The sequence below is a fragment of the Pelodiscus sinensis genome, chromosome 4 (genome assembly GCF_049634645.1).
Source record: "Pelodiscus sinensis isolate JC-2024 chromosome 4, ASM4963464v1, whole genome shotgun sequence".
Lineage (NCBI taxonomy): Eukaryota > Metazoa > Chordata > Testudines > Trionychidae > Pelodiscus > Pelodiscus sinensis.
The window spans coordinates 27,249,545-27,271,816 of NC_134714.1; the positions used below are offsets into that span (position 1 = coordinate 27,249,545).

The 22,272-nt window shown below is 46.8% G+C and overlaps 1 protein-coding gene across 2 annotated transcripts in view; it reads right to left on the minus strand.

Annotated features, from left to right (window-relative positions):
- Positions 1–22,272, minus strand: part of AK7 (adenylate kinase 7) — an 84,464-nt gene that overhangs the window by 20,757 nt on the left and 41,435 nt on the right. For both annotated transcript variants that reach the window (XM_075926616.1, XM_075926617.1), the window contains exons 11-14: positions 19,395–19,523; positions 16,483–16,630; positions 12,244–12,372; positions 852–917 (exon numbers count right to left, since the gene is read on the minus strand). In XM_075926616.1, coding sequence (XP_075782731.1) covers positions 852–917; positions 12,244–12,372; positions 16,483–16,630; positions 19,395–19,523 — 472 coding nt within the window. The remainder of the gene's footprint in view (positions 1–851; positions 918–12,243; positions 12,373–16,482; positions 16,631–19,394; positions 19,524–22,272) is intronic.

Consider the following 22,272-nt stretch of genomic DNA (forward strand, 5'->3'; position numbering starts at 1 on the left):
CAGTCAATATGCTTTAAGTAGTAGAATATGAAAAGATCTGTGAAGTAAGGACTAATTTATCTGATTTTATATATGCTATTGGAAATTGGTGCAGCATTTTAGCAAAATCAGGCAGCCAGTTCTCTTTTCTCAGAGCAAAATTTATAGACTCAATCAAGTACAGCATTTGGGTTAGGAAAACTCAGAAAATGAACAAAAATGCTTCCCAGCTCAGCACAGCCATAGGTAGAGAGTGTAATCATCTCTCATATGGTCACTCTTCTTTTCTTAGAACAGCTGTTTTTTCGATCTCCCCTGCAAATCCTGATGACATGGTCAGCATAAAGCATCTGCAATCTATCATAATGGGTGCGTCTAGACAAATTGCAAATTGCATAGCTTATTCTACGTCTAGACCGAAATAACTTATTTTAAAATTTGGCACTCTGTAGACAGTGCCAGATTTCAAAATAAGGCATCATTCTGACAAATCCCTTAACTCTGGTGGAACGAAGCTTACAGGGACAACGGAATAGCATGTCTGCTATTTCGGGAAATAGTGGGTGTGTTTAAAGATGCAGCATTGCTATTTCGGGATACTTCCGGTATCCCGAAATAGCGCCACAGTCTAGACATACCCAATGATTTATTTATGTTTTCACTTTAAAAATGTGGACAAGTGTCTCAATTTATGAACAAAAGAAACTGCTTAGTTTAGAAGTTAGTGCTTCATCATCTGTTACTGTCTGTAGAGGCCTGGATCAAGACTTTGTTCCAGCGAAACTAGGGCCATTATATGCAAACAAGCAACAGAAGAAGCACTGCTTAATGGTGTGATTATTCTTTTAGAACTCCAGCCTTTGTAAACTTACCTGGAGTGATTAATTTATCATACCGATGGACTTTATTTCTTGTCTCTTCTTCCTCATCATCTTCAACTAAAGTAAAAATACAATATAATTAGTACCGTCACCTGCAGAAACCATATTACTAATGTTTGCTAAAAAGGTGCTTGTAATGATACCCGTCCTTAATGTAAAAACTGAAAAAACAAAGAAGTGGTTTGTGCCCATGAAAGCTCATGATACTATCTACATTTTTGGTTAGTCTCTAAGGTGCGATGGGACCATTAGTTGTTTTTTCCACTTAGGGTGCATCTACACAGCAGGGCTTAACTTGAAATAAGCTACCAAACTGAGCTACGTCAATTGCATAGCTTATTTTGAAATAGCTTATTTCGAAATTGGGAGTGTCTACACAGCACTTATTTTGAAACAGCAATCTTCCTATGACTTCCATTACTCCTCGTACAATGAGGGTTATAGGAGTCGGAGTAAGCAGTCCTCCAGCTTGACAGTATTCTTTCAAAAAAACTGCCTGCTGTGTAGACACTAGTTATTTCAAAATAATGTTGCTGTATTGATGTACCCTTACAAATTAATACAACTACCCTTCTGTCCTTTATATAGTACCAGTTCTTTATATGGTCAAATGACACTAACTTATGAACCCTGACAGCACCATTGTGAGATAGGTGGGTAAATAATTCTGAAAAAAGTGTAGATGTTTCTAAATAAGAAGCACATTATGATTCTAGGTCTTCATGATTCAGAAGAGTCTAAAAAGTTCTATTGTTTAAAATTAGCTTGGTGTGTCCTTTATCTCTACATATGATTTTTTTTTCACATAGCTATAATATATGAACATCTTTTAACACAGAGAGCCTGTCCAACCACTGCAAAATTCTGCTACATGATACACTTTATTACTTCTCTGTGGAGAAGCAACATGCACACCCACCATCTGCTGGCCAACTCCTGCTGCTGAGAAAACATACACTATTTTAGGAGAATGGTGGGGGACATGTCTCCTAATTTGTAGACAATGCCTGCTTAGAGAAAGATCCTCAACTGGTATAAATCACATTGCACCATTGACTTCAGTGAAATTATATTGATTTACATGAAATGAGGGTCTGAGCTGGCTCACTACCTGGACTCTCTTCTTAAAGCAGTCTTGTGGTAATCTTACTGGGTGGAATAGGCTCCTGTACTATTTCCCCCAACCACTATACAAGAGCCACAGAAGGACTGAGATCTTCATGTTTGTAAATTTATTTATTTATTCATTTATTTGCCAGGACAGATATTTTGAAAACACTGTCTTCCTTAAAATAGGCCAAGTTTACTTTTACAAGTTATTACAAGTAAGAAAATCAGCTCCCAGCGCTGTAACTCCCAAGGTGTCCAAAATGGCAAGGTACTTAATGTGCACTAACTCTGCAGTTGCTGTGCTCTAGGCCATGTCTACACTGGCAGATGTAAAGAACTAGCTATTACAGCACCGGTCTCAGAGAACAGAAGTGAAAATGTTGTTGGGTGTCCAGAGTTAGCTGCCAGTGCAGTAGCATGACCACACTTGAGGCACTTGCAGTGGGAGTGGTGCACTCTGGGCAGCTATTCCACAGAGCACCTCCTTCCCTTCTCTTACAGAAGTTTGTGGGAAGGCGGAAGGTAAGCATGGGGTATCTTGGGTTCTGTCCCAATGTCCCGGGGTGCATCGCTTCTCATCCCAGCAACTCCTGTGCTTCCATCCACATTTGGTACCATCTTTCAACGGCTTTTGTGCTGCACACTCTGCCTCCTTGGTCTGAGGGAATGGATCCGCAGCTATTAATGAAAATGTTGATAGGTCTCAGGAACATTCATAAATGGCAGTCAAAGTATTCCTGAATTTGCAAAGTGACCATGAGGAGTCCATGCATTGTACATACGACATGAGATTTCTTGTGGCATTCACAAGAGTTGCTGACCACAGCAGAATGCCTTTTTTGGCCTGGGGAAACAGACACTGAGTGATAGGATCACATCATCATGCAAGCTTGGGAAGACAAATGGTGTCTACAGAATTTTCAGATGAGGAAAGCCACTTTCATAGACAGCAAGCGAAGCTCACTGCCACCACCCTGCAGCACAAAGACACAAGAGCATATTCTGACACAGAAAATCAGAGCTGTCTTGATTATGGAAAGCATGTAGCAATCACACTGTGGAAGCTGGCTACTCCAAATAACTTTGCTCAGTCACCAGTTAGTTTCTAGTGGGGAAGTTGACTGTTGAACTAGTGCTGAGGGAAGTATGCAGGACCATCAACTGCATCCTGCTCTGTGACTCTGGGCAATGTGCATAAAATTGTGGATGGTTTTGCACAGATGGGCATCCTATACTGCGATGAGGTAATAGGTGGCAAATACATTCCAATTCAGTCACCAAACCACCTAGCCTCTGAATATATTAACCAGAAAGGGTATTTCCATTGTTCTGCAGGCACTTGTGGATCACTGTGGGTGTTTCATGGCAGGCTGGTCTGGAAAGGTGCATGACGCTCGCATCTTTTGGAACACAGTCCTGTTCAGGAAGCTGCAAGTGAGGACTTTGTTCTTGGACCAGAAGATCACGGTGGGAGAAGTAAAAATGCCAATTGTTATCCTTAGAGACCCTGCCTACCCCTTAATACCGTGACCCTCGAAACCATATATGGGGAACCTTGATAGCAGTAAAGAGTAGGGATGTAAGTGACTAGTCAACTATCCAATAAGCAAAAGCTTATCAGATACTCAGCTAGTCCCTCAACTAGTCTATCAGAGGCAGCAGGGGGGAGGGGGGAGCAGGAGCTGGTGCTGGTGCAAGCCAGCTTAAAAGGCGATTCTCCCCAGCATTATTTCCGCAGAGGACTGGGGAGGCAGGGAGTTAGTGGGGACCAGGTGCAAGCTGGGAATCAGCTGATTCCCGGCTCGCCCCTAGTCCCAAATGCTGCGCCTTTGCTTTTAAAATGAATTAAGAGCCTGCTGGTTCCTAATACATTTAAAAATCAGAAGCGCAGTGGATGTACCTGGCGCAAGCTGGGACAGCTGATTCACCTTTTTACATTTAAGGCTGGTGTGCAGCAGGGTGACCCAGCGAGAGCCGGGAATCAGCTGGCCTGGCTCATGCCGCATCCCTCTCACTGCACTTCAGCCTTTTAAATGTATTAAGAGCTGGCAGATTCTTAATACAGTTAAAAGGCTAAAGCGCAGTATGTGAGGACCCAGCGCAAACCAGAAATCAGCTATCCCGGCTTGTGCAGAGTCCCCCCTGCTGAAGCGACAGAGCCACTGTGGGGTTAGTTCTCGGGGCCAGGAACTAACTCTGCTGCAACTCCCCCACTTATTGACTAATCGATGGAAAATCCCTTGACTAGTTGATGAGTTGATTAAAGTAAATTTAACATTCCTAGCAAAGAGTGGTTGCATAACAGGCTGCGCACGTGCAGAATGACTTTGGAGTGTGCTTTTGGCCATTTGAAAGCCCACTGGTGCTCTCTGTATGGGAAGCTGGTCTTGGCCGATGATGACACCCCTTTGATTATCACTGTGTATTGTACCAGCCATAGTATTTGTGAAGGGAGAGGTGAAAACTTCATTCAGGGCTTGACCAATTTCAGCACCTAGAAGCTAAATTTGTACAGCCCGAAATCAGGGCTGTTAGAGGAGCACAATGCAGGGCCATAAGGATCAGGGTGCCTTGAGGCAGAAATTTGATGCTGAAAATTTGTTGCATGCATGGGATTGCAGTGGCTGCATTGCCAGGGAGTTACTCTGATTGACCCATGTGCTGCACTTACCACTGCACTGACTGCAGCTTTGCTGGGATGCTCTTGCTTGCTTGCTTTCATGTAGTGGAATAAAGATTGCTTTGAAACACATGAATTTCATTTATTAAACATTCAACATAGGCCAAACATGAAGCATGACACATCTGCACTTGGTGAGAGACAGGGATGAAGGAGGGGAGAAGAGGAAGTTACTCACCCTGGGTACGTCTACACTACAGCGCTAGTTCGAACTAACTTAGTTCGAATTAGTTAATTCGAACTAAGCTAGTTCGAACTAGCGCATCTAGAACTAAAAACTAGTTCGAACTAGCGTTTTGCTAGTTCGAACTAGCGCGTCCACACTGATTGGACGCAGGGGGGCATTTAAGGGCAGCTGAAACCGGTTCTGGCAGGGCATCAGGTCAGCAGTTGCTTTGTGTGGCTGCTGTCTGAGGCTATCTGAGGCTCGTGCTTAAAGGGACCCCCCCTGGACAGCCGGTTCTCAGCTTTTCCTGCTTGCTTGCCAACCTCGCCGAGGGACAGCAAAGCGTCGGTCTCTGTGCCCGTCTGTGTCGGTGCTTCCCTTCGGGGGGGGACTGCCGCAGGTGGCAACATGGAGCCACGGCTCGCCCTGCACCTTCTGGTGCACGTTCTGGACTTGCTACTGCAAGCCTGCCAGCAATGGCTCGAGGCTGCCTGGCACCACCTGGGGAACGTCAGCCCCCTGCCTCTCCGCCTGGCCGCCCTGGGGGCCATGGAGGAGCCGCGGCGGCGCCCCGGCACCGGCGTGCCCCGCCGCATCTGGCGTCTGGACACCAGCAGCGACTGGTGGGACCGCATCGTCCTGGAGCGCTGGGACGACCGACAGTGGACCCAGAACTTTAGGATGAGGAGGGACACCTTCCTGGAGCTCTGCGAGTGGCTCGCCCCTGCCCTGCAAAGAAGGGACACTCGCATGAGGCCCGCCATCCCCCTCCAGAAGCGGGTGGCCATCGCCCTCTGGAAGCTCTCCACGCCGGACAGCTACCGATCCGTCGGGAACCAGTTCGGCGTGGGGAGATCCACTGTCGGAGCAGTGCTCATGCAGGTACGGCGCTCGTCGGCCACCGAGCCGGGGGGGAGGGGGGCTGCGAGGAGGGGATGGGCCGCCCCAGGGACAAAGGGGGGGGCGGGAGGAGGCGAAGGCGCCCCGCACCGGAGGGGTCAGGCTGTCCCGGCCGTACTACACGCCGCCAGGGGGGTTGCTTCCGGGAGTGGGGCGCGGGGCACTGCCAGGGCATGAATGCTCCCAGCCACCCGGGCGCCCCACTGATTGACGCTTTGCTGTGTCTCTCTCCGCAGGTGGTCAAGGCCATCAACCGGGTGCTGCTCCGCAGGGTGGTCCGCCTCGCCGACCCGGATGCCGTCATCCGGGGATTCGGCGCCCTCGGCTTCCCCAACTGCGGGGGGGCCATCGGCGGGACGCACATCCCCATCCGTGCCCCGGAACACCAGGCGTCCCGGTACGTGAACCGCAAGGGGTACTTCTCCGTCATCCTGCAGGCCGTGTGTGACCACCGGGGACAGTTCACGGACATAAATGTGGGCTGGTCCGGCAAAGCACACGACGCCCGGGTGTACCGGAACTCCTCCGTGTGCCAGCGGCTGCAGGACGGGACCTTCTTCCCCGACCGCCACATCAGGGTCGGGGACGTGGACATGCCCGTCTGCCTGGTGGGGGATGCCGCCTACCCACTGCAGCCCTGGCTCATGAAGCCCTACACGGGGCACCTCAATCCCTCCCGCCAGGCCTTCAATAACAGGCTGAGCAGGGCCCGCATCGTGGTGGAGGGGGCCTTCGGGCGACTGAAAGCCCGCTTTCGATGCCTCCTCACCCGTCTGGACCTGGCCGAGCACAACATCCCTCCCGTGGTGGCGGCATGTTGTGTGCTCCACAATTTGTGTGAGCGGAAGGGGGAGGCTTTCTTGCCAGCCTGGATGGCTGAGGCTGACCGCATGGCTGGACACTACGGTCAGCCCCGCACCACCGCCGTCCGGGAAGCCCAGCGGGGGGCCATCCGGATCCGGGAAGCCCTGCGGGAGAGCTTCCAGGTGGAGGAGGAGGAGGACTGACCTCTCCCTGCATGCCCCACCGGGGCCTTCTTCCACCCTACCCCCCCCCCTTCCCCTTTCCCCTCCCTATCTACTGTACAATAAAGACACCTGTTTTTCAAACAAAAACGTCTGTTTATTTCAGAGAACTGGGGTGGGGGAGGGAGGAATGAAGGTGGGAGAAGGGAGGGGGAAACCTGGGACGAGGGAGCTGGAAGGGGAGGGGAGGGAAGGGAGGAAGGGAAAGGAAAGCTCAGGGGTGGGAGTCTGGGTGCCTCTCCCGTCTCGCCACACTGCGGGTCCGGGGGCGTCGGTGGGGAATGGTTGTGGAGGGGGGGGCAGAGAGGACAGGGGGTGTGGATGAAGCAGGAGCGGAAGCAGGAGCGGAAGCAGGAGGAACAGGAGGAGCAGGGGGAGCAGGGGGAGCAAGAGGGGGATCAAGAGGGGGAGCAGGGGGAGCAAGAGGGGGAGTAAGAGGGGGAGCAGGGGGAGGAGGAAATGGAAAGCGGTCTAGCAGGCTCTGGAGGTGGCCTCGCAGGGCACGGCCCTGCTCCTCCAGGGCCTCCAGACTCCTCTGGCGCAGCCTGAGGTCCTCCTGGACCCAGTGGTCCTGGAGACGGAGCTGTCGGTCCAGGAACCGGAGATGCCGCCTCTGGTAGTCCTCCTGGTTCCTGGCTGTCCTGCTTGCCCGGGCGCGGGCGGCTGCTGCAGGCGGTGTGGTGCGCCCTGCAGTCCCCGGTGCTGCAGCTGTGGTGCAAGAAGACCAGCGGTCAATTACCCCAGGGGCCCAGGTGTGTGAAACCCAGCTCCCCTCTGCAAGGCCAGGGCCCCTGCAGGATCCCCAGCTGCTGCTCCGTAGTGGGCAAGGCCCAGGCGCACGGTCCCGGGGCTCCCTCTCGCCCCAGCCCCCCGTACACATAAGGGGAACACGAGGGTACTCACAGGTGGACGCCTCCCCGGCCTCTGATGATGCAGGCGAGCGGCTCTGTGGGGTGCCTCGGGGGTCCCGGGTCCTGGGAAGGCTGGCGGCAGGCTCCTGGCTCTCAGAGCCCTCTTCCTCCTCCTCGGTGTCCAGGAGCGGTCCCTCTGCCCCGGGGTCAATCACGTCCCGGGGGGCAGGGACGGCATGAGGCCCCAGGATGCGGTCCAGGGTATGGAAGTGGGGGCAGGCCTCCGGGTCAGCCTCTGGCAGGCAGGCCCGGGAGTAGGACTGCCGCAAGTCTTTAATCTTGCAGCGCACCTGCTCCCGGCTGCGCTGGTGGCCCCTGGCGGCCAGGCTGGCAGCCATGCGTCCATAGACGGCCGCGTTCCGGTGGCTAGTGCGGAGATCGTGGACATTTGAGGCTTCCCCCCAAACCTCGATGAGGTCCACGATCTCTGCACTTGACCAGGCGGGCGCCCGCCTTTTGCGCCCCCGGGCAGGCTCCCGGGAGCCGCCAGGCTGGTCGTGGGGAGCAGTGGAGGGCTGGGAGCCCTCGGATGGCTGGCTCATCCTGTGGCAGGTGCAGGCTGTGCAGGCACGGGTGCTGGCAGCCTTGCAACTGGCACAAAGTGAGTAGCCAGCCCATGGCCCTTTAAGGGCTCCGGGGCCGGGAGGGGGGCAATAGAGTTTCCCTGGTGTTGGCCAGAGTGGCCACCAGGGAAACCTGGGAAGCCTTAGCCTCCCACTAGTTCGAACTAAAGGGCTACACAGCCCTTAGTTCGAACTAGCTAGTTCGAACTAGGCGTTAGTCCTCGTAAAATGAGGTTTACCTAGTTCGAACTAAGCGCTCCGTTAGTTCGAATTAAGTTCGAACTAACGGAGCGCTAGTGTAGCGCATAGGAAAGTTAGTTCGAACTAACGTCCGTTAGTTCGAACTAACTTTCTAGTGTAGACATACCCCCAGATAGTAACTGATGTTCTTCGAGATGAGTCTCCCAGTGGGTGCTCCACATTAGGTCAGTGCACTGCCGCCGAGCATCAGAGTGGAGATTTCACAGCAGTGTTTGTGGGGCTGCACAGGTTCACACCAACAGTTACACCCTGTTAGGCTGCAGGCATCACACATGTTTGAGCCCCCCCCCCCCCACTCCTCAGTTCCTTCTCTACCCTGAAACCATGGCTTGGGAAGGCCAGATCCCAAAGTAGAGGGGAGGAAGGGAGGGTTGTGGAGCACTCATAGGGACACTAATCTCGAAGAACATCAGTTACTATTGAGGTGAATAACCTCCTCTTTGAGAGAGAGATGTCCCCAGGGATGCTCCACATTAGGGGTGTGTCTAGACTACAGGGTTTTGTCGACAAAAGTGGACTTTTGTCGACAAAACTATACCTGCGTCCACACTGCCTTTGAGTTAGTTAAAACATAACGTCGACAAAACTCAGCAGTTTTGTCGACGCTGGTAAACCTCATTCTACGAGGAATAATGCCTTTTGTTGACAGAGTTCTGTCGATAGAAGGCATTATTGCATCTAAACTGTCCTTTGCGTCCACACTGTTATGTCGACAAAGAGGCTTGCTTTGTCGACAGAACTGAATGTAGTCTAGACGCTCTTTGTCGACAGAAGTTTTGTCGACAGTATCTGTCGACAAAACTTCTGTCAACAAAAGCCTGTAGTCTAGACATATCCTAGGTGACTACAAAACAATTTCCCTTTAGGGAGGAAGGGACTTTGGATCTGGCAAAAAAGCAGTGGAAAGAACTTACTTAGCTAGTTTCAGGTTGGAAAGAGGTCCCTGCGTATGTGCATAGTGCTTTGCAAATGTGTGGTTGGAGGACCACGTGGCAGCTGCGCAGATGCCTCTTATGGGTACTTTACAGAGGAATGCTATTGAGGTAGCCATGGCTCTGGTTGAGTGTTCCCTTATACTCTCTGGAGGCAGCACGTCTTATTGTGCGCAGTAAAGCTTGATGCAATCCAAGATCCAGTGGGAGAGTCTCTGTGATGAGACGGCTTGGCCTTTACTGTGGTTTGCTATTGAAACAAATAGTCTGGGAGACGCTTGGAACGGTCTTTTTACTGTAGGTAAAAAGAGAGTGCTCTGCGCAGGTCAAGAGTATGCATTTTTATCTCAAAAGAGTTAGTGTGTGGTTTGGGGAAGAAGATGGGAAGATGTATTGTCTGGTTGATATGGAAGGATGAGTGTATTTTGGGGAGGAATTTGGGATGTGTATGTAAAGTGACCTTGTGTTTAAAAAAATGTGGTATACGGAGGATCTGCCATTAGAGCCGCGATCTCTCCTACCCATCTGGCCAAGGTAATAGCTACAAGGAAAACAGTTTTCATGGACAAGAGTAATAATGAGGTGGTCGCCATTAGTTCAATGAGCAGCCTAGTTAGAGCATTCAATACTAAATGCAGGTCCCACGGTTGCATTGGTGGATTGATATCTGGATACGGTGCCTTCAGGCCCTTTAAGAACCTCTTGGATGAGCAAATACAGACGAGTCATCTATCTTGGAGTGGAACGTAGTAATAGCAGTAAGGTGAACTTTAATGGAGCTTATTGCGAGGCCCGCTTGTTTAAGGTGCAGAAGATAGTCGAGGATGTTGAAGGAACCAGCCGGTGACAAGCACACCACGTTGAGAATCTTTTCCATTTCTGAAGGTAGGTTTTGCAGGTGCTCTGTACCCTACTATGTAGAAGTATTGTATTTGCTGTGAGCAGGTCAACTTTAGGTCAGAGAACCATCCATGAGTCATGCCTTCAGGTGTAGTGAGTGGAGGTTCAAATGGGCATTGTGAGAGCCCGGGTGAAGAAGGAGATCCCTGATGCAAGGTAAGTGGATCGGTGGGGCGCAGGACATCGCTTCTAGGAAGGGAAACCATGACTGGTGTGGCCTTGCTGATGCTTTAAGTATGAGACGAGCCCTGTCCCTCCTTATCTTGTGAACGCCCTGCTCAATAGGGGAATAGGAAGAAACGCATAGTCTAGGATGTCCATGTGATAAGAAAAGCATCCTCCATTGCTCCCTTGCCTATTCCTGCCCCGGAAGAGAATAGGGGGCATTGACTATTGGACTGCGTGGTAAACAGGTCTATGGTAGGGTGACCTCACCGGTGGAAGATGTCCGCCAATATGTACGGGTTCATTTGCCACTTGTGTTCGACCAGGAGGGCTCTGCTGAGTACATCTGCCATTGTATTCAGGGACCTGGAAGATGCACTGTTGTGATAATTGTGTTGTATTTCAAGGACCAGTTCCAAAGTGCTATGGCCTCTGTGCAAAGTGCTCAAGATCAGGCTCTGCCCTGATGATTTACATAAAACATTGCTGCAACGTTGTCTATGTAGTCTGACGTGTCTGTTGGTGATGAATGGGAGGAATTTGACACATGCATTCCTGACTGCCCTCAGTTCTAAGACATTTATGTGCAAGTTCTTGTTGGTGCTGGACCACAGGCCCTGGTAGGTATGACGACACAGATGGGAGCCCCATCTTGTACGAGATACATCTGTCGTCATGGAGACAGATGGTTCTGGTGAGTGGAAGGAGACTCCAGAACACAGGTTCTGTGGGCTCAGCCATCAGCGTGAGGATTCCTTTACTATTCCTGGAAGAGAAAAGAATTTGGAGAGCGGATGGACATTTGTACACCTGTCACAGCCAGCTCTGTAAGCATCTCATGTGCAGATGGGCATTGCCAACTACGAAGTTGCACGCTTCCATGTGTCCCAACAGCTGAAGGCATTCAAGTGCTGTTGTGCAGGGGCTGGATTGTAAGGTATTTACCAAGGCCACAATTTTTTGAAAACGGTCTGTAGGTAGGGATGCGGAGGCCATTGTTGAATCGAGGCATGCTCCTATAAACTGTATCTTTTGTGTAGGAGAGAGTAGCATAAGGAGACAGCATGGCCTTAGAAGGAAGTTCCCCTAAAGACTCTTTGGTGGGCGGTGCTAGAGCATCCCAGCTCTGCCCCCAGGAAGCAGAAGGGCAGGGCCAGAAGTATATTTAAATCCCGGGCTTCATTTGCAACTTCAATTGACTACATTAACCACCCTAGTTCGAACTAGGGTGGCTAGCGTAGACATACCCTGTAAGTGGTCTTGGTGTTACTAGATGGGACAGTACACTGCACCCAGAAAGTGTGTGGGTTACAAAGTGATGTATAGGTTGAACCTCTTATCTGGCACACTTGGAACCTGACCCGTGCCAACCCAGAGAATTTACCAGAGGTCAATAATGTCTAGAAGCATTATCAACACTTCCACTACTTACTGGGCTCTTAGAAGAAATTTAAGGGTAAATTAGACACAAATAACAGCACAGAACACTAAAAGCCAGGACTGATGACTGTAAACAAAATTTATGGGACTGAGAGAAACTCAGCCACACTCATGATAAATGAACATGGAGCTAACTAAAATCATGCCAGACCACAGACGTTTCTAGACCAAAGAGTGCCAGATTAGAGGTTCAACCTGTACAATCCTTCAATTGTAAGCTTCATAGGAAAAATACTATTTTTATGTTTGGATCCTGCACAGCAGTCAGCACAGTGTTGACGGTTAACGTATAACAAATAATATTTATACTTCACAAATACTTTAACTTACGATTAAACAGATCTTTTGCCTGGTCATAGGTCTTTGGAAATCCATCTAAAACATATCCCTGATTCTTGCAAGGCATAGACTTTAGCTTTTCTTTCATGAATTTAATCACATACTGATCATCTAGACGACCTGAAAATTTAACATATGCAGTCAAATAGAGTTAACTATATATGGTTTATGTAGAAGATGAACATCTGAAATAATTTACTAATATTTTTATATGCTTGTCAGAAAGTCTTTGAGTTAAGATCCGAAAATGTTTAATGGCATCACTATTTGGTAAATACCCAGAATCACCTATTGTAATACTGATATGTTACACAATCTTCAGAATACCACACCATTATCAGGTTTAAAATTAAAGACTCCTTTCATAAAACTGTTAATGTTTGATGAGTTTAACTATTATCCAGAGATCAAAGGAATAAAAAAGAGATATAGATATATAGATATAGATATACCCAGGGACTTGCAGTTTCTCTTGAAGCATCTAGAATTAATTTCTGAGTTTACTTGACAAAGCATAACAACATTTACGGTGCATCTACACAGCAGCGTTATTTTGGAGCCATTATTCCGAAATAACAATGCAAGCCTCTACACAGCAATTCTGTTATTTTGAAATAATTTCAAAATAACGGATAGCTTATGTCAACTTCTGTAAACCTCATTGCATGAGGAATAACACCTATTCCAAAATAGCTATGTCAAAATAGCTGCAGTGTAGACCTTCCATTGCTGCAATTTTGAAATAGCTCCTCCCCAGGGCTATTCAAACTAATTACTCCCCAGTGCCTCCTGGGGCTCTAAATCAAGGTCCACATTAGGAAAGCCTGCCTCGGACTAATTTTGAGGCTTCCCTGTAGTGTAGACGTGCTATTTCAAAATAAGCTATTTCAGAGTACTTCTTCCGGAATAACATTCATCCAAGGGTGGAGATTCTCAAATCTGCACCATCCTTTGTGGGTGATGAATCTGAGGAACTGTCCCGGATTGAAGTGTCATTAGAGGAGGTTTTGGAACAAATAGAAAAACTTAATGTCAACAAATCTCCGGGACCAGATGGCATTCATCCATGGATTCTAAAAGAACTCAAATGGGAAACTGCTGAACTATTATCTGTGGTTTGTAACCTATCCTTTAAATTGGCTTCCGTACCTAATGACTGGAAGGTAGCTAACGTGACACCAATATTTAAAAAGGGCTCTAGAGGCGATCCTGGCAATTACAGACCAGTAAGTCTAACTTCAGTACTGGGCAAATTAGTTGAAACAATAGTAAAGAATAAAATTGTGAGGCACGTAGAAGAACATAATTTGTTGGACAAAAGTCAACATGGTTTCTGTATAGGGAAATCATGTCTTACTAATCTAAGGGTATGTCTACACTACCACCCTAGTTCGAACTAGGGTGGTAATGTAGGCAACCGGAATTGCAAATGAAGCCCGGGATTTGAATTTCCCGGGCTTCATTTGCATCTCGCCGGGCACCGCCATTTTTAAATGTCCGCTAGTGCGGACTCCGTGCCGTGCGGCTACACGCGGCACGGACTAGGTAGTTCGGACTAGGCTTCCTACTCCGAACTACCTAGTCCGTGCTGCATGTAGCCGTGTGGCACGGAGTCTGCACTAGCGGACATTTAAAAATGGCGGCGCCCGGCGAGATGCAAATGCAGCCCGGGAAATTCAAGTCCCGGGCTTCATTTGCAACTCCGGTTGCCTACATTACCACCCTAGTTCGAACTAGGGTGGTAGTGTAGACATACCCTAATAGAGTTCTTTGAAGAGGTTAACAAACATGCAGACAAGGGGGATCCAGTAGATATAGTATACTTAGATTTTCAGAAAGGTCCCTCACCAAAGGCTCTTGTGTAAATTACATTGCCATGGGATAAGAGGGGAGGTCCTTTCATGGATTGAGAACTGGTTAAAAGACAGGAAACAAAGGGTAGGAATAAATGGTAAATTTTCAGAATGGAGAGGGGTAACTAGTGGAGTCCAAGGCTCAGTCCTGGGGACCAATCCTGTTCAACTTATTCATAAATGATGTGGAGAAAGGGGTAAGCAGTGAGGTGGTAGAGTTTGCGGATGATACCAAACTGTTTAGGATAGTCAAGACAGAAGCAGACTGTGAGGGACTCCAAAAAGATCTCACCAAACTGAGTGATTGGGCAACAAAATGGCAAATGAAATTTAATGTGGATAAGTGTAAAGTAATGCACATTGGGAAAAATAACCCCAACTATATGTACAGTATGATGGGGGCTAATTTGGCTATGACAAATCAGGAAAGAGATCTTGGAGTTATCGTGGATAGTTCCCAGAAAACTTCCACACAGTGTGCAGTGGCAGTCAAAAAGGCAAGCAGGATGCTAGGAATTATTAAGAAAGGGATAGAAAATAAGACACAGAATATCTTACTACCTCCTATAAAACTATGGCACGCCCACATGTTGAATACTGTGTACAAATGTGGTCTCCTCACCTCAAAAAAGATATTTTGGCCTTGGAAAGGGTTCAGAAAAGGGCAACTAAAATGATCAGGGGTTTGGAATGGGTCCCATATGAAGAGAGATTAAAACAAATGGGACTTTTCAGTTTAGAAAAGAGGAGACTGAGGGGGGATATGATAGAGGTATATAAAATCATGAGTGGTGTGGAGAGGATGAATAAAGAAAAGTTATTTATTAGTTCCATAATAGAAGAACTAGAGGACACCAAATGAAGTTAATGGGTAGCAGGTTTAAAACTAATAAAAGGAAGTTCTTCACACAGCATGTAGTCAACCTGTGGAACTCCTTGCCAGAGGAGGCTGTGAAGGCTAGGACTATAACAGAGTTTAAAGAGAAGCTAGATAAATTCATGGAGGTTAGGTCCATAAAAGGCTATTAGCCAGGGGATAGAAATGGTGTCCCTGGCCTCTGTTTGTCAGAGGCTGGAGAAGGATGGCAGGAGACAAATCGCTTGATCATTGTCTTCAGTCCACCCTCTCTGGGGCACCTGGTGCTGGCCACTGTCAGCATACAGGCTACTGGGCTAGATGGATCTTTGGTCTGACCCAGTACAGCCGTTCTTATGTTTTTATGTAGTGTAGATGTACCCTTAAAGGGGGGAACGTAGCAGAAGTGTTAAGCTTGCAAAATGCTGGGTTTTACTCATGGTCTCAAACAGTCTGAAAGGACAGTGTTCTCCCTTTGACTTCCTGCAGTGTAGACAGTACCAAAAGCCGAGTTAAGGTACTTTGATTTCATCTATGCAATTAATGTAGCTGAAGTTGCATATGTCCTAGGAATAAAATTCAAATTCTTACTTCTCCTATAGTCACAGCTCCAACTCCTTCCTCTTTGCTTTGCTTTGTTTTAAAAAGTCTTAGTTAAATACATATAAGCTACTGTAATCAGAATATTTGTATTAAAAATATTTCATTGGTATAACAAAGTAAAGCTATACAAGATAGGATGCAGTTGTGTTTATTACTGTATCCCTTGGGTGAGCTACATATGACTTTGCAGACAAAGCATGCATTAATTAGGCAAGTACAGTGCTTTTTCAGGGAAAATAATTCCACACCTCAATGATTTAAAAAGCTAAAGGCCAAAAGCCAACAGGACTTTAACCACAAATAATATTTAAAAATACTTATATGTCACTTTATCTATCCATAGCCCTTACAGTATTTTACAAACAAGGGTAAGCATTATTTACCCTTCACAGATGGGGAAACCAAGAACAAAAAGTTACTTTTTTTTCAAGATTAGTTGTAATAAAGAAACCAAGTAAGACCTGGCTAGCTTTTTTATTTTAAGTGACACTAATTAGGCTCTCAATTCTGAAAGATAAGCATGATATAATTAATTACAAAATATTTTGGCCAAGAATCTAGACAGAATATAGAGCTGCAAGTAAAATGTCAGTTTGTAGTGTCAAAAGGATTGCATACAATATATATAGAAAGAATTGCTACTATTATAATAGGTTTCCAGTTTTTAAAAATGCATATAACTTTTAAAAGGCACATTGGGTCAAATTCTGTCCTGTTACTCTCATACAAATCCAGTCATTTCAGTGGAATTTCACAAAGATAACTGAGGTATCTTTGTGGGCATGACTCTTCCCTTCAATGGGAATTACAATGCCTAAAGAAACAGGCACAAATCAATGTCCTCGTTTTTCATGTGTATACAAGTTACATCTGTTAACTAAAATCCAGGCTACCATTATCAGTCCGTCCATGCTTTACCTCCATTCTGCTCCATGTTTTCCTTCACTCCATCTAAGAGTTCTTGTGCCTCTTCTACATTCTCCCCTTCTTCTTCATCTTCATCTTCTTCTCCCTCTTCTGCCACCTCTTCAGTTTCCACTGTTTCTTTAGGAGCAATAATTTTCTCCTATGTAAAAAATGGTTCACAGATACTTTGGTTAAATTCTGCCTTTGGTATTAGACAGGTACAATTAAGGACAACATTTGGCCTACTGTCTGCATCATAGTTTCAGACTAATAATTGAAAGCCAGTGCTGTTACACAGGTGTAATTAATAAAGCTGCTAGAAGACTTATTCGGCATTGCTCAGGTCCTTCATGGCAGGGGGCTGACGGCATGTGGAATGCAGGAATCAGGTCAGGAGTTGAGGAGGCCCAGGGCAGGTAGTGGGGGGTTCAGGAGTCAGGGCAGGGGTTTGGGTGTGGGGGGGGGGGGGGCTCAAGGCAGGGGATGGTGTGCAGAAGTAAGGGCAAAGTTTTGGACATATGTGGGAGGGGCTCATGGCAGGGGGCTGGGAACTGTGAGGGAAGGGCTCAAGTCAGGGAATGGGGATGCAAGAGCCAGGGCAGGGGATGAAGGGACTCTCATAGGGGGCTGGAAGGGCTCACCAGGACCTCCCACAGTAGTGAGGATGGTGCTACAGCTTCCAGCCCCTTTCAGCTCCGCAGGGAAGGGATAGCTGTGGGGCCAGGGCTGCAGTGCCTGGCCCTGACTAGTGGCAGGGCTCCTGAGGGAGGGGAATGGAGGCCAGGACTGCAGTGCCCCGACTTGACCGCTAGCAGGACTTCTGCAGGGAGTGGCTCTGGTGAGGTGGGGCTGCTGGCGGGGGAGGGGGGAAGGGGGCAACTGGCTGGCAGTCCCCCCAACCAGCACTGCAGCCGAGGGCTGTGGGAGGGGTTTGGAGCAGAGGGGCCACTTACCTTGCTGGTGGACAGCAACATGGAGAGCTCCAGCCCCTGCTGAACACTCTCTTCCTGGTGCGGCTGCCCCCGGTGGTCACTCTGCAGTATAATTGTCCCTCCTACCAGCCCCTTTTTATGTTACGGATAACAATCCCTCTCCAGGTACATCCCATTTTCCGGGCACAATCCTGACCTTGCTCTAAGTTAGGATAAGAGGAAGCTGCATACCAAATTTGATGGTCCTAGTTCTTACCGTTCAGGAGAAGTTCTTCAACAAATGGACAGACAAACTCCCAGACAGACAAGCAAACACTATACATAATTATAACTATATATGTATATAACTATAACCGAACTCTCTGAGGTGGCAGGCCTGATGGGGCTGTAAAAAAGCCAAAAATGGCTCAGAATTTAACAGGTAGATATTAACAACAATGAATCCCAGTGATGATTGAACCTATCATCTTTTCAACAAAAAGTGCTTTCAGTCATGCTTGCAACTACTTCCATTGTTTCACATGGATTCAACAGACATTTTAAGCTTAAGACTGATGTATGGTGTGTGACTGTGCTGACTGTGTTGTGTGGATAGTTGTGTTGATTTTTTGGGCGAGAGATTTGTGTGGCTAATTGTATTGAGTTGTGTGGGGGGAGAATTGTGTGGATTTGTGTGCTTGCAAATGAGGGGAGCCTATGTGAGTTTGGGGTTATTGTATATGTGCATTGTCTTGTGTGGGGGAGTGGTTGCTTGTATATACTGGGAGATTTCAGTTAATTTTTGCAGGTGTTAGATGAGGGATTTGTGCTGATATGCAGGGCTATATGTGTTTGGGGTTATTATGTGTGTTGTGTTCTTTCGTGGGTGGTTTTCAAGAACTGTGGCAGTTGGGCCAAGTAATCTGATATCTGTGCAGACTCCTTCATATACCCGATGAAATTTTTGCATGTAAAATAGCTATAGAGAAAGGATGATATTTGGGTTGATAACACCATGTTCTAAGACTCTTGGCATGGCAGAGACATGGCTTCTTATAGGTGTACACAATATGGGTGTAACTCATAAAATCAGCATTGCTGAGAACTTAAAAATGTAAGATTCTGAATCCTAGGCTATATCTACATTATAATGATCTATCGGAAAAAGGTTCACAAATTGAGTTCCACAATTTGTGTACCTTTTTCCAATAGTTTTTTCAGAAGAGGCTTTTCCAAAATTTGGCCCATCTACATTGAGCCAAATTTTGGAAAAGCCTCCTCTTTCGGAAGAGCCCTTCTTCTTCATGGAAGAAGGAAGACAGGACTTCCGAAAGAATGCATCTGCTCTTCTGCAAAAAAAAAAAAAAAAATAGTGGAAGAGCAGACGCGTTCTCTAGACGCAGCAGAGTTTTTTCTGGGATACCTCCTGGTATCCCGGAAAACCCCCGTAGTGTAGATATAGCCCTAGTGACGATTAAACCTTGTGATAGTCTGAACAAAAAGAACTTTCAACTGTGCTTGTAGCTTTTTCCAGCTTCACACCAACTTAGACATTCTAGGATTCAGAGTGACACACAAGAACATAGGTCACACAGACTGACAATCCTGGAATTTTATGATATAGATATGCAGGACTTCCAAGGTCCTATGCTTTGATGTGCTGAGCCATGTTCACTAATCACTATTAGTTAAAATAAGCAGTGTTAAGTGCTCAGTATGTCACAAGACCATGCCTTTACAGCCTAGGTTAAAGAAAGTATTTTTTGGCTTTTGCAGATACTGAAAAATGGAAAAGGCAGGGATTAGTTTCAATAGCCACAGTTGGACATCTACAATGGAGTTAGAATATTTTTAATTCCTTGTTGCATTCTACTAAAAGAAGGTTATTTCCTATTGTCATTCTACAACTTCTAAATCACAGTTTTCGAATGAACTTTTAATTATTTCAAATATCTGACATTTTAAAATTATGAAAGCCAAAATAATGATCCTACAGAGGAACTACCCACGTACTAGATTTTCTATTGCTTCAGCAATTACATCCTTTATATTAATGTGATGTAGCTTGTAGTATTTGCAGAGTTCTTCAGTAACGGTAGATTTCCCAACTGCAGGAGGACCAAGAACACAAATGTTGATTGGCTGAAAGAAAATCAAGATAAAAAGGAATTAAGCAAGGAGTGTGATTTTTTGTTTTAAATTACTGGTCTTTTCCCTAGGACCAATAGAAAATATAACAACAAACAAATTAAGGTAAAATTGGATACCTATTTTAGATGAATTTTCAGTGTATAAATCCTACCCTTGGATAGTCTGGTTTTGCAGCTTAGTCTGTCCTACAGATCTTGATATCTGAGAAGCTGTCCTTTCTCTGCAGCTCACAGAGATGGATCAGAGTTTTGGAGCCACATGGGCTGTGTCTACATTGGCACCCTTTTCTGGAAAAGGGATGCTAATGAGACAAGTCGGAATTGCAAATGCGCGGGGGATTTAAATATCCCCCGCGACATTTGCATGAACATGGCTGCTGCTTTTTTCCGGCTCAGGGCTTTGCCGGAGAAAAGCGCCAGTCTAGACGGGATCTTTCGGAAAATAAAGCTTTTTCCAGAAGATCCCTTATTCCTGATTTTAAGAGGAATAAGGGATCTTCCGGAAAAGGCTTTATTTTCCGAAAGATCCCGTCTAGACTGACGCTTTTCTCCGGCAAAGCCCCGAGCCGGAAAAAAGCAGCAGCCATGTTCTAAACGGTTCTAAATCCTGCTGGAAAGGGATAGCAAGTGGAGTTCCTCAAGGGTCTGTTTTGGGACCCGTACTGTTCAATATCTTCATCAATGATGTAGATATTGGGATAGAGAGTACGCTTATTAAGTTTGCAGATGATACCAAACTGGGTGGGGTTGCAACTTCTTTGGAGGATAGGGACATAATTCAAAATGACCTTAGAAAGTTAGAGAAATGGTCAGAGGTAAACAGGATGAGGTTTAATAAAGAGAAATGCAAAGTGCTCCACTTAGGAAGGAACAATCAGTTCCATACATACAAGATGGGAAGCGACTGTCTAGGAAGGAGCATGGCGGAAAGGGATCTAGGGGTCATAGTGGACCACAAGTTGAATATGAGTCAACAGTGTGATGCTGTTGCAAAAAAAGCAAATATGATTCTAGGTTGTATCAACAGGTGTGTTGTAAGCAAAACTCGTGAAGTCATTCTGCCGCTCTACTCTGCACTAGTTAGGCCTCAGCTGGAGTACTGTGTCCAGTTCTGGGCGCCACATTTCAAGAAAGATGTGGAGAAATTGGAAAGGGTACAGAGAAGAGCGACAAGAATGATTAAAGGTTTAGAGAACATGACCTATGAAGCCAGGCTTCATGAACTGGGCTTGTTTAGTTTGGAAAAAAGAAGATTAAGGGGGGACATGATAGCGGTTTTCAAATATCTAAAAGGGTGTCACAAGGAGGAAGGCGAAAATTTGTTCCTCTTGGTTTCTGAGGACAGGACAAGGAGTAATGGGCTTAAAGTGCAGCAGGGGAGGTTTAGATTGGACATTAGGAAAAAATTCCTAACTGTCAGGGTGGTCAAATATTGGAATAAATTGCCAAGGGAGGTGGTGGAATCTCCCTCTCTGGAGATATTTAAGAACAGGTTAGATAGACATCTGTCAGGGATGGTGTAGACGGAGCTTGATCCTGCCTTGAGGGCGGGGGGCTGGACTCGATGACCTCTTGAGGTCCCTTCCAGTCCTATTATTCTATGATTCTATGATTCTATGTTCATGCAAATGCCTTGGGGGATATTTAAATCCCCCGCGGCATTTGCAATTCCGACTTGTCTCATTAGCATCCCTTTTCCGGAAAAGGGTGCCAATGTAGACACAGCCCCCCGTGTGGCCATGCTCCCTCAGCTCCTGCTTTCCTCCAATTTCTCTGGCTCCATGACATGAATGGACAGTAGTTTTTAAAGTTCCCACATTGACATCTGCTTAAGGTTTTTGGGGGAGAAGATCAAAATTTAGGTCAGTGATGAGCAGCAATCATCCTCACAGCACCTTTTTCCCCACTGGCCAATTTTTTTGCCCCTCTGCACCTTCCAGGGATGGCACAGCACCATAAAAGCACCAAATTAAATCCAAGTGGTGCTCCATCTGTGAGTCTGCTTTCTGGATTCATCAGACAGGCTACATGAAGACAGCAGTGCTATTTTGGGATACCAGAAATATCCCAAAATTGCTATTCCATGTCTTTAAATGTGCCCATTATTTCAAAACAGATTTCAAAATAATGGGCACACTATTCTGGAGTCCCTATAACCCTCATGGAAAGAAGGTAAAGGACATTTCAGAGTAGTGCTTTATTTCAAAATTTGGCGCTGTCTAAGCTATTTCAAAATTAGATCAAAATAAGATATTCAATTTGTGTAGCTCAAATTGTGTATCTTATTTCGAGCTACGGGTGCAGTGTACATGCATCGCAGTGATTTGTGCTCAGCCTGCACCTAGCCTTCTATCCCTTATTCTGTTAGGTCCCAGTGCTATGAGTCAGGTAGGCATGTGTGAATCATAGAATACTAGAATTGGAAGGGACCGTATCAAGTCCAGTGCCCTGCCCTCACAGCAAGACCAAATACCTTGTAGATCAGGGGTCAGCAACCTATGGCTCGTGAAGAAGACAGATATGACTCTTTTGGAGCTCCAGCTCAGACCCCTTTTCTCCACCCACAGCAGGGAGCCAGCACTGGTGCTACAGCCTTATGGCCCCCCGCAAGATTGGGATGTGAGTGCCGGCTTCCTGTGTGGGGAGAGAATGGAGGGAGAAAGCCCTGAGCCTCACTGCTGGAGCTGGCATGCAGGAACAAGTGGAGCCAAAAATGGCTCTATATGCTGCCATTTTCCTTC